The sequence below is a fragment of the Galeopterus variegatus genome, unplaced genomic scaffold (genome assembly GCF_000696425.1).
Source record: "Galeopterus variegatus unplaced genomic scaffold, G_variegatus-3.0.2 Scaffold9213, whole genome shotgun sequence".
In the NCBI taxonomy this organism is placed as follows: Eukaryota; Metazoa; Chordata; class Mammalia; order Dermoptera; family Cynocephalidae; genus Galeopterus; species Galeopterus variegatus.
Genome location: NW_007735324.1, coordinates 32,230 through 44,057, shown reverse-complemented (window position 1 = coordinate 44,057; position 11,828 = coordinate 32,230). Strand labels below are relative to the sequence as shown.

At 42.0% G+C, this 11,828-nt stretch overlaps 2 protein-coding genes across 2 annotated transcripts in view; both read left to right on the top strand.

The window, feature by feature from the left end:
- Positions 1 to 1,719: 1,719 nt before the first annotated feature.
- Positions 1,720 to 2,501, top strand: LOC103609118 (protein ZNF365). The gene has a single exon (XM_008593479.1). It carries the CDS (start codon positions 1,728 to 1,730, stop codon positions 2,472 to 2,474), a length of 747 nt encoding a protein of 248 aa, XP_008591701.1. The 5' UTR covers positions 1,720 to 1,727; the 3' UTR covers positions 2,475 to 2,501.
- A 3,522-nt stretch (positions 2,502 to 6,023) lies between these two features.
- The window catches only part of ZNF365 (zinc finger protein 365), a 26,795-nt gene continuing 20,990 nt past the window's right edge, over positions 6,024 to 11,828 (top strand). The window contains exon 1 of the mRNA XM_008593478.1: positions 6,024 to 6,776. Within this exon, the coding sequence (XP_008591700.1) occupies positions 6,034 to 6,776 (743 nt within the window). The 5' untranslated portion in view covers positions 6,024 to 6,033. The remainder of the gene's footprint in view (positions 6,777 to 11,828) is intronic.

Genomic DNA, 11,828 nt, shown 5'->3' with positions numbered 1-11,828 from the left:
GCCCGGGGGCAGTGGCGGAGGGGGCCGGCCGGGACTGGGGAGGGCGTCCCGGTGGCCGCGGCACGGCGGGGAGTTGGGACAACTGGCTTCTCGGCCCCCCTCCTGCAGGAACTCGTGTGCGCACGAATCCACGCCGGCACCCGCGGGCTGGCACGAGCGGAGCGGGAGCGGGTACAGCTGGGACCCCCGAGCAGGGTCATTGCCAGCCTGCCCTGCTCTGGCAGAGTAAAGTAGGGCTTTTCCGCTTAGCCGGTGCACTGGGGCTTCCGCTGGGCCCGTGCGAGCTCGTGCTTACCCATTTCCCGGCTGGGGATGCCACCCCTTTCTCTTGCCTCCCTAGAATCCCGAAGTCCCCTTTCTTCACCTCTTGCCAGCATCTTCGGCCCTGCGCTGGGCCAAGGTTTGCATCTCATCCCCGTAAAACCAGCGGCTGAACATCCCGCTGTAGCATGGGCAGAGGTTCCCGTCTCTGGGGGCCAGAGGCTTATTAACCTGGACGCTTTGCCCTCCTAGCTAGCTGGCTGGGGACCGTTTGCACCTCTGCTTTTGAAGAGGCTGAGGACCCAATAATAATAACAATAATAAAGTGAGGATACTTTTCACTCTAAAACCCCAGCTGAGCTCCCTCATTTGGGGGCCCAATGCTTGTTCCATTGAAGTAGAAACCGTTCCTGGAGGGAATCGTTATGCACTGCTTACAGAATTGGGTTGCCAGCAGTTATCTGTTGCTAGGGCGATGATGATAGATTCCTACAAAGAAAGAACTTCCTGTTATTAAAAGAGTTATGCTGATACTTACCTGGTTCAGGCATTGGCTATCTCTAGAGGTTGCCATGTTAAAACAGGACCGGAGACAAGACAAATCCATCCAGAACACTCTATTATAAAAAAACTTTGGCCGTGGCCGCACTTACCTCAAAAGATACTTGACATATTGGGTCCCCAAATTGCAATAAAACTGGAGCATGGGGATCATGTTATGATAACACTTTGATCCATGTCATCACAGCAGTAATTAAAGGAAAAAAATTAATGGCGAAAATCTAAGGTTGACAGTTTTTCAGCTGATTGCTTTTTGCCCCCGTGCCTAGCTTGTAATCTCTTGTATATTTTTGGAAAGATTGCTGAGCTTGCTCTCTTAGAATCTATTTCGACAATTTATGTGAGTTTTCTTCTTCTTCTTCTTCTTTTTTTTTTTTTTTTTTTTTTTTTGGTATTCTTGCTTATCAGGATTGTATTAGTAAAATAGGGCATGGTTTTGCATTCAGTGTACTAAATTGAGGAGGGCAAGAAACTTGAATTCCACTTCTGGATCTGCCACTTTCCATCTGACTTGGATTAACTGCTGTACTTCCTTGCCTTAATTTTCTCATCTGTGAAGAGGGAACGTTACCCACCTTTTTTATTCTAGGCAGGGGTTGGCAAACTTTTTCTAAGGTAGTAAATATTTTTGGCTTTTCAGGCCATAGAATCTCTTTCTCAACTGCTCATTCATTGTGCAAAGCAGCAGTAGACAATACAGAAATGGATGTCGCTGGAGTTGGCCCATGGGCTGTAGGTTTTAATTGCAATATAAATTATTATATGCAGAAGTCACTTAAAACAAAAAAGCCTCTGCCCTCATGGAGGTGAGTAGCAATTATTTCAGTAGCATTTTTTTCAACGGACATGTAAACTACCTCTTTTTGTTTTTGTTTTTTTTCCTGCCACCCAGGACTTTTAGAGTAATGCAACAGAAGGCTTTTGAGGAAAGCAGATATCCCTGGCAGGAATCCTTTGAGAATGTTGCTGTGTGCCTGCCATTCTGCTGCCCGAGGTGTGGAGACCATACCAGATTTAGAAGCTTGTCATCCTTGAGGGCCCATCTGGAATTCAGTCACAGCTACGAAGAAAGAACCCTCTTGACAAAATGCAGCCTCTTTCCAGCTCTCAAAGACACAGACCTTGTCACTTCCTCAGAACTCCTGAAACAGGGAAAATTGCAGAGCAGTGGCAACGTGGTAAAGCAGAAACCGAGCTATGTTAACTTGTACAGCATCTCACATGAACACTCCAAGGACAGGAAGCCATTTGAGGTGGTGGCAGAGAGGCCTGTGTCCTACATGCAGACCTACACTGCAATGGACCTACGTGCAGACTCACTGGATGGGCCACGGGCAAGTCCCGGACTTCCCACCTCAGACACCAAAGCTGCTTTTGAAGCACATATCAGAGAAAAATTCAATCGGATGGTCGAGGCTGTGGATAGAACCATCGAGAAGAGAATTGATAAACTCACCAAAGAGTTGGCCCAGAAAACTGCCGAACTGTTGGAAGTCCGGGCAGCTTTTGTGCAGCTGACTCAGAAAAAGCAAGAAGTTCAGAGACGAGAGCGGGCCCTGAATCGACAGGTGGACGTGGCCGTGGAAATGATAGCTGCGCTGAGGCAGCGCCTGACAGAGTCAGAGGAGGAGCTTCTTAGGAAAGAGGAGTAAGTGGTGCGGAGCAGGATGACCCCAGGGGCTTTTTCCCTCCTCCCCCAAAGTAAAAGCAAATGTGAAGCAAGATTTGGTTTTTATTATTTGCAAGTGCTGTGGCTGCATTTCTCACTGATGTAGTCGAATCAGGAGGCATGAGGCTTTGATATTATTACCTTCTGCAACCAGCAGCATTAAAGTCAAAATATCTCATTCCTTCTCACCTTGGAAGATGCTGTGGCTGCATTTCTCACTGATGTAGTCGAATCAGGAGGCATGAGGCTTTGATACTATTACCTTCTGCAACCAGCAGCATTAAAGTCAAAATATCTCATTCCTTCTCACCTTGGAAGCTGTAAATCACATATAATGTTTTTAGAGGGGAGTAGCACAGCCTACCCACGTGGGATCCACTGCCAGCCCTGAGTGGTGCACAAGGGCGAGTTGAAAGGGAAGGCAGAGAGGGCCTGATGGGCGAGCCATTCCTTTCAGACAGCCTCCACGTAATAAAGTCAAGAATGTGAGATGCTGTCCTATTTAGCAGAAAAATGTGCTCCAAATACAAATAATTTTGGCTTATTTGCCATTTTGGATTATACACCCATGTTAATTAAATGTTTATAGCTGAGAACCCATTTAATGGTAAGTTATATTCGGAAGAAGCAGGCATTAGGAAACCCAGAGGAAAGACTTTTCTGATTTTGCTGTACTTCTCTGATTTAAGTGTGAGGATTTTCTTTTAGTCAAATGATGTGTTATGTTAGAATAAGTCTTGCTCACTTGCAAAGACTTGACACTGGTTTTCACAAGTTATAGGTGATCATAGAAGCTGTTACTTGAAAAGTCATCATACTTGGGGAAGCATTTTCTTATCAATAAATATGGATTTAACCCAAACCAGAAAAAATCTACATAACAATTCAGTGTATTTCCCAAATGCGGAATGTTGGATCTCATTTTAAATGGATGTTCAGAGTCCATGGAACCAAGGGACATAAAAATTGATAGACTAAAACATGCTAGAAGGTAGGTTTCCAAATAGTTTGAGTTATTCTATAGAGATTGATTTAATTTCATTGTTTCTTTGCCCTCTGGAAATCTTCTATTGTCTCTTAAAGTGTAATAATTAAAACTTCTTGAGAAACCCTGGGCATTAAAGAGATCATTATTTGCTTACCATCTCCACCTTTAGGGGAAGTCTGTATATATTTTCTGTTGAGACTAGACATTTTTAAATTACATAGTTAGGATGGATTTAAATCAGCTACTGATTTACTTTGCTCCTAGAAAAATGATCTCTCTAAAACGAAAAATGTTTCTCTTTTGGCTTCTGGTGTTTCTTGGTGGGAAGTTAGTGTCTTGGCTAGTTAACAGCCACCAGGGTGACCTACACTGCACTGCAGGAAAAATGGCAGATGGGGTTGCTGTATGTGCAGAGAAAAGCATAGAATTAAATTTGCAACATTGTGTTTGACTCAAGAGCAGTGAGTTTAAAAGGCAACCAAATCAATTTTTTGCATTTATTTATTTGTCGTATTTTATTTATTAATTACCCAAGTAATAATGAGGGATTTGGAGTAGTGGTTGCCTGGAGTGTGAGAGGACAAGACAATGGAAGTGGGGGTCTTATAGTTGGATGTAAATTATTATTAAGGATCTAGCTTTTATTTGGGGTGATAGGTTGTAGGGTGCTTTATTATTAAAAATAGCTAGTTAATTAATTATATGGAGGTGGGCCATGCATGGATGAATTATGCTAATGTGTTTTGGTTAATCCAAGGCGTCACACGGGCATCAATTGAAAAATACATACTAGTAGGAAAAAAAAAGTTTAACAGGATAGAATTGTATGTACTAAAAATTCCCCCTCTTCTCCACACATACCCTGGGCATCAATTGAAAAACTAATACATACTAGTAGGAAAAAAAAAGTTTAACAGGATAGAATTGTATGTACTAAAAATTCCCCCTCTTCTCCACACATACCCCACCCCATCCTCCAGAGACAGACACTGTTAAATTCAGTAAATGTCTTTCCAGACCTTTCCTTTGTGCACACAATCATGTGAAATGTATGCACACAGAGTTTCTATGTTTTTCCAAATGGAATCATGATACATACTACCTGCTGCCTGGGTGTGGAGTTGTTTTTGATTTAACGCAATTAGTCTCAGGCATCTTTTGTGCACTTAATACAGAATTATGCCATTCCTTTTGATTGTTGCATGGTATTTCATGGCTTGGATGTATGATGGTTGATTTTACTAGTTTGCTATTGATGAATACATAGTTTGACTTTCCTAATATTACACATAGTGCCTCAGTTAATATCCTTATATACCTTTGTTCACGTTTTTGTGAGTATACTTGAGGATCAACTACAAGTTGATTTTTAAGTGTACCATTTTTGGACTAACAAAACAGCCATGATATTCAAAAAAACCACTTTGAATAAAAATACAGAGAAATTGCCTTAAACTTTTAAGCATAAAGTCTTCATTTTTTAAGCCTTCATTTGGGTCCTTCCCATTAGTTTCTGTATTCAAGCCTCAAATAATCACTCTTTTTGTACATAAAGTATAGGACTAAAGAGTCTTGTTTCCAGGAAGGACACTGCAGCTCTTGGTCTGAGAGCGCGACTATGGACAGCACCCTCCATGTCTATGTATAGTGTCTGGTCCCCCAGCCCCCACTCCGCCATCTGAATGGGGATGCAGAGCCAGCTGCCCATCTGCTGCCCCTGTTGATACTGGGGTGATGTGACTGGATCTGCCTGGCTGGACCATACCCCTTCTCTCCTCTCTGCTCCCTCAGAGAGCTATGCCTTCCACCAAAGAAGTGGCCTTTCTGATAAGGGAAGACCCTATTTGGCCATGGAACATACCAGGAGCTGTGGTCCCCTGCCAGATACCTCCATATGAGCTCTCGAGGCCCGTATGTGATAGAAAGTAGGTTGTTACCATCCCATTAAAAATTAACTTAAACTTGGGACCCTTTGAAACGCAGATGGTAGATTTGGNTTTTTTTTTTTTTTTTTTTTTTTTTTTTTTTTTTTTTTTTTTGGTATTCTTGCTTATCAGGATTGTATTAGTAAAATAGGGCATGGTTTTGCATTCAGTGTACTAAATTGAGGAGGGCAAGAAACTTGAATTCCACTTCTGGATCTGCCACTTTCCATCTGACTTGGATTAACTGCTGTACTTCCTTGCCTTAATTTTCTCATCTGTGAAGAGGGAACGTTACCCACCTTTTTTATTCTAGGCAGGGGTTGGCAAACTTTTTCTAAGGTAGTAAATATTTTTGGCTTTTCAGGCCATAGAATCTCTTTCTCAACTGCTCATTCATTGTGCAAAGCAGCAGTAGACAATACAGAAATGGATGTCGCTGGAGTTGGCCCATGGGCTGTAGGTTTTAATTGCAATATAAATTATTATATGCAGAAGTCACTTAAAACAAAAAAGCCTCTGCCCTCATGGAGGTGAGTAGCAATTATTTCAGTAGCATTTTTTTCAACGGACATGTAAACTACCTCTTTTTGTTTTTGTTTTTTTTCCTGCCACCCAGGACTTTTAGAGTAATGCAACAGAAGGCTTTTGAGGAAAGCAGATATCCCTGGCAGGAATCCTTTGAGAATGTTGCTGTGTGCCTGCCATTCTGCTGCCCGAGGTGTGGAGACCATACCAGATTTAGAAGCTTGTCATCCTTGAGGGCCCATCTGGAATTCAGTCACAGCTACGAAGAAAGAACCCTCTTGACAAAATGCAGCCTCTTTCCAGCTCTCAAAGACACAGACCTTGTCACTTCCTCAGAACTCCTGAAACAGGGAAAATTGCAGAGCAGTGGCAACGTGGTAAAGCAGAAACCGAGCTATGTTAACTTGTACAGCATCTCACATGAACACTCCAAGGACAGGAAGCCATTTGAGGTGGTGGCAGAGAGGCCTGTGTCCTACATGCAGACCTACACTGCAATGGACCTACGTGCAGACTCACTGGATGGGCCACGGGCAAGTCCCGGACTTCCCACCTCAGACACCAAAGCTGCTTTTGAAGCACATATCAGAGAAAAATTCAATCGGATGGTCGAGGCTGTGGATAGAACCATCGAGAAGAGAATTGATAAACTCACCAAAGAGTTGGCCCAGAAAACTGCCGAACTGTTGGAAGTCCGGGCAGCTTTTGTGCAGCTGACTCAGAAAAAGCAAGAAGTTCAGAGACGAGAGCGGGCCCTGAATCGACAGGTGGACGTGGCCGTGGAAATGATAGCTGCGCTGAGGCAGCGCCTGACAGAGTCAGAGGAGGAGCTTCTTAGGAAAGAGGAGTAAGTGGTGCGGAGCAGGATGACCCCAGGGGCTTTTTCCCTCCTCCCCCAAAGTAAAAGCAAATGTGAAGCAAGATTTGGTTTTTATTATTTGCAAGTGCTGTGGCTGCATTTCTCACTGATGTAGTCGAATCAGGAGGCATGAGGCTTTGATATTATTACCTTCTGCAACCAGCAGCATTAAAGTCAAAATATCTCATTCCTTCTCACCTTGGAAGCTGTAAATCACATATAATGTTTTTAGAGGGGAGTAGCACAGCCTACCCACGTGGGATCCACTGCCAGCCCTGAGTGGTGCACAAGGGCGAGTTGAAAGGGAAGGCAGAGAGGGCCTGATGGGCGAGCCATTCCTTTCAGACAGCCTCCACGTAATAAAGTCAAGAATGTGAGATGCTGTCCTATTTAGCAGAAAAATGTGCTCCAAATACAAATAATTTTGGCTTATTTGCCATTTTGGATTATACACCCATGTTAATTAAATGTTTATAGCTGAGAACCCATTTAATGGTAAGTTATATTCGGAAGAAGCAGGCATTAGGAAACCCAGAGGAAAGACTTTTCTGATTTTGCTGTACTTCTCTGATTTAAGTGTGAGGATTTTCTTTTAGTCAAATGATGTGTTATGTTAGAATAAGTCTTGCTCACTTGCAAAGACTTGACACTGGTTTTCACAAGTTATAGGTGATCATAGAAGCTGTTACTTGAAAAGTCATCATACTTGGGGAAGCATTTTCTTATCAATAAATATGGATTTAACCCAAACCAGAAAAAATCTACATAACAATTCAGTGTATTTCCCAAATGCGGAATGTTGGATCTCATTTTAAATGGATGTTCAGAGTCCATGGAACCAAGGGACATAAAAATTGATAGACTAAAACATGCTAGAAGGTAGGTTTCCAAATAGTTTGAGTTATTCTATAGAGATTGATTTAATTTCATTGTTTCTTTGCCCTCTGGAAATCTTCTATTGTCTCTTAAAGTGTAATAATTAAAACTTCTTGAGAAACCCTGGGCATTAAAGAGATCATTATTTGCTTACCATCTCCACCTTTAGGGGAAGTCTGTATATATTTTCTGTTGAGACTAGACATTTTTAAATTACATAGTTAGGATGGATTTAAATCAGCTACTGATTTACTTTGCTCCTAGAAAAATGATCTCTCTAAAACGAAAAATGTTTCTCTTTTGGCTTCTGGTGTTTCTTGGTGGGAAGTTAGTGTCTTGGCTAGTTAACAGCCACCAGGGTGACCTACACTGCACTGCAGGAAAAATGGCAGATGGGGTTGCTGTATGTGCAGAGAAAAGCATAGAATTAAATTTGCAACATTGTGTTTGACTCAAGAGCAGTGAGTTTAAAAGGCAACCAAATCAATTTTTTGCATTTATTTATTTGTCGTATTTTATTTATTAATTACCCAAGTAATAATGAGGGATTTGGAGTAGTGGTTGCCTGGAGTGTGAGAGGACAAGACAATGGAAGTGGGGGTCTTATAGTTGGATGTAAATTATTATTAAGGATCTAGCTTTTATTTGGGGTGATAGGTTGTAGGGTGCTTTATTATTAAAAATAGCTAGTTAATTAATTATATGGAGGTGGGCCATGCATGGATGAATTATGCTAATGTGTTTTGGTTAATCCAAGGCGTCACATGGGCATCAATTGAAAAACTAATACATACTAGTAGGAAAAAAAAAGTTTAACAGGATAGAATTGTATGTACTAAAAATTCCCCCTCTTCTCCACACATACCCCACCCCATCCTCCAGAGACAGACACTGTTAAATTCAGTAAATGTCTTTCCAGACCTTTCCTTTGTGCACACAATCATGTGAAATGTATGCACACAGAGTTTCTATGTTTTTCCAAATGGAATCATGATACATACTACCTGCTGCCTGGGTGTGGAGTTGTTTTTGATTTAACGCAATTAGTCTCAGGCATCTTTTGTGCACTTAATACAGAATTATGCCATTCCTTTTGATTGTTGCATGGTATTTCATGGCTTGGATGTATGATGGTTGATTTTACTAGTTTGCTATTGATGAATACATAGTTTGACTTTCCTAATATTACACATAGTGCCTCAGTTAATATCCTTATATACCTTTGTTCACGTTTTTGTGAGTATACTTGAGGATCAACTACAAGTTGATTTTTAAGTGTACCATTTTTGGACTAACAAAACAGCCATGATATTCAAAAAAACCACTTTGAATAAAAATACAGAGAAATTGCCTTAAACTTTTAAGCATAAAGTCTTCATTTTTTAAGCCTTCATTTGGGTCCTTCCCATTAGTTTCTGTATTCAAGCCTCAAATAATCACTCTTTTTGTACATAAAGTATAGGACTAAAGAGTCTTGTTTCCAGGAAGGACACTGCAGCTCTTGGTCTGAGAGCGCGACTATGGACAGCACCCTCCATGTCTATGTATAGTGTCTGGTCCCCCAGCCCCCACTCCACCATCTGAATGGGGATGCAGAGCCAGCTGCCCATCTGCTGCCCCTGTTGATACTGGGGTGATGTGACTGGATCTGCCTGGCTGGACCATACCCCTTCTCTCCTCTCTGCTCCCTCAGAGAGCTATGCCTTCCACCAAAGAAGTGGCCTTTCTGATAAGGGAAGACCCTATTTGGCCATGGAACATACCAGGAGCTGTGGTCCCCTGCCAGATACCTCCATATGAGCTCTTGAGGCCCGTATGTGATAGAAAGTAGGTTGTTACCATCCCATTAAAAATTGACTTAAACTTGGGACCCTTTGAAACACAGATGGTAGATTTGGTTTAAAAAAGTGCAGACATCTAATATTCACATAAGGCTTTCTGGCTTAGTAGTTTTTCTCTCAACTATAAAAATCCTTTCTTTCAAGCTGAAATATAAGACTCCAGGGCTGCTTCTGGCTATCTAGGTTGAATTAACTTGGTTTATAGAAGTCATATGCTTGCATATACTCTGTAACAGAGGAGGTTGTTTGAATTGGCAATATTTTGTACTGATGAGTCTCATCGTACCTCGATAGAGAGGTATGTGTGTGTTTTGGAGTGCAAATCCAAGAAAGAAGTTGTTCATTGTCTTCACAAAGTCAGTATAACTTTAAAAGTCCTACTGAAATAGGTATTTACTTATTGAAGAGTATTCAGAGCGGTTTGGTAGTACTGCCCCTAATCAGGTAAATCAATCCTGGCAACCTTACAGTAAGGTATCCCTTAACAAGAGAGGATGGACTTAGTAGCTGAATTGCTGGCTCAGTTGGTCTCCTGGGGTTTGGAGAATTTGAGTGTAATAACAGTGATCTCAAATTTACTTATATACTCTTGTGCAGGAAGGTTAGAAAGTCCTAAGTGAGTACCTGTGATGAGCTAGATAGAGACCTAGGAAGAGTAAAGCACACCCATGAGCATGCCCCGTCCAAACCCAGGGTCGTTTTAATAAGTGCTTAAACACAAGCCACAGTTTCAAGCTGATAACACATTAGAGAACAGATTTTTCTATGTGGAGAGGCCACACTGGGGGAATGAGGAGGAATGTCAAGATTTGTGGTGGTGGCTGGAGGAGAGTGACATTGAAGAGGCAACCGGGAGGGCTGTCAGAGATTGTCCCTGAGTGGACAGTGTGATCTTTGATTTTAGAACTAGGAGGTACCTCTGTCTCCTTCAGGAAAACATTCTCCTTTTACAGATGCAGAAAGTGAGGCCCAGGGCAGTGGAATGATTTGCTCAAGGACAAAGATACAGTAGCAAAGCTGCAACTGGAATCCAATTTCCCTGTCTCTGTGCCGAGTGCTTTTTCCATTAGTTCACTGTGTCCCAGCCAGACTTCTGAAAATGTGATTTTTGCCCAAAGCATCAAGGCTTATGTAATACTGAATGTGGCCCATTTTGGAACAGACTTGCTTTTTTGCTATTTTGAGATGTCTGCCATGGTGACATCATTTATTTTTCTGATGTGATTAAAGAAAATGTCAGCTGGCATCAAAGGTGTATGGAAGTGGGGAGATGGAGGCATCACAAATGTGTTCATGGTATTCAGCTTCTGGAGCACTCAGCCAAGGGCTTTAACTTGACTCTCTGAATGACGGTGTCCAGCCAGGGTGGGACCTGTGCTACAACCTGAGCCTTTGATGTCAGTGGGGGCCTCTTTATGATTCTGTCTCTAATTTCCATCCTACTCTCTTGTGAGACACAGTAGATTTAATGTGTTTCCCTTCTTTCTTCATCACTTGCCCAGTTCCCAGCCCGGAGCCGTGCAGAAGAAGATCTTCACTGAGCGCCCACTGAGTGCCAAATATCGTTCCAGGTTCTGGTCCTACAGTGGTAAACCGAACAAGTCCAGTTCCTGCCTTCATGGAGCTTCTGGATCAGAAGGGAAAATAAACAGACCAAATCATTAGGAGTTTGATAAAAGGGACATAGAGGGGCAGCCTGAGTCACGTAATCCCCTGTTTAGTTTTTTTTTTTTTTTTTTTAAGGGGATCTTAACCCGTGACTTGGGGTTGTCAGCACCATGCTCACCCATTGAGCTAACCGGCCATCCCTGTATAGGGGTCCGAACCCATGGCCTTGGTGTTATCAGCACCACACTCTCCTGAGTGAGCCATGCGCCCCCCACCCCCCCATTTAGGTTTCTATTCAAAGCTGGCTGTGGAATGCTGCCTTCAAAAGGCAAGTTTTTTGTTTGTTTGTTTGTTTTAATTGAAGCATAATTGATTATACATATTTGTAGGATATACAGTTGAATATCAGTACTTGTGTACAATGTGTGATGATCCAATCAGGATAATTAGCATATTCATCATTATGAAACGTAATCATTTCATTGTGTTAAGGACAATTGATCTAGCCATTTGATAACATGCAGTGTTAGTTATAGCTGCTTAGCTCAACTGTAAATTGATAGGACTTATTTTTCCTAACTAGCTATTTTTTTGTCTATTAATTTCTCGCTTTCCCCTTTCCCTTCTCCTGCCTCTAGTAATCACAATTCTGTTCTCTCCTTCTGAAAGTTCAACATATTATTGTGATTGTTCTTTACTCCTTCCTTCCTCCCTC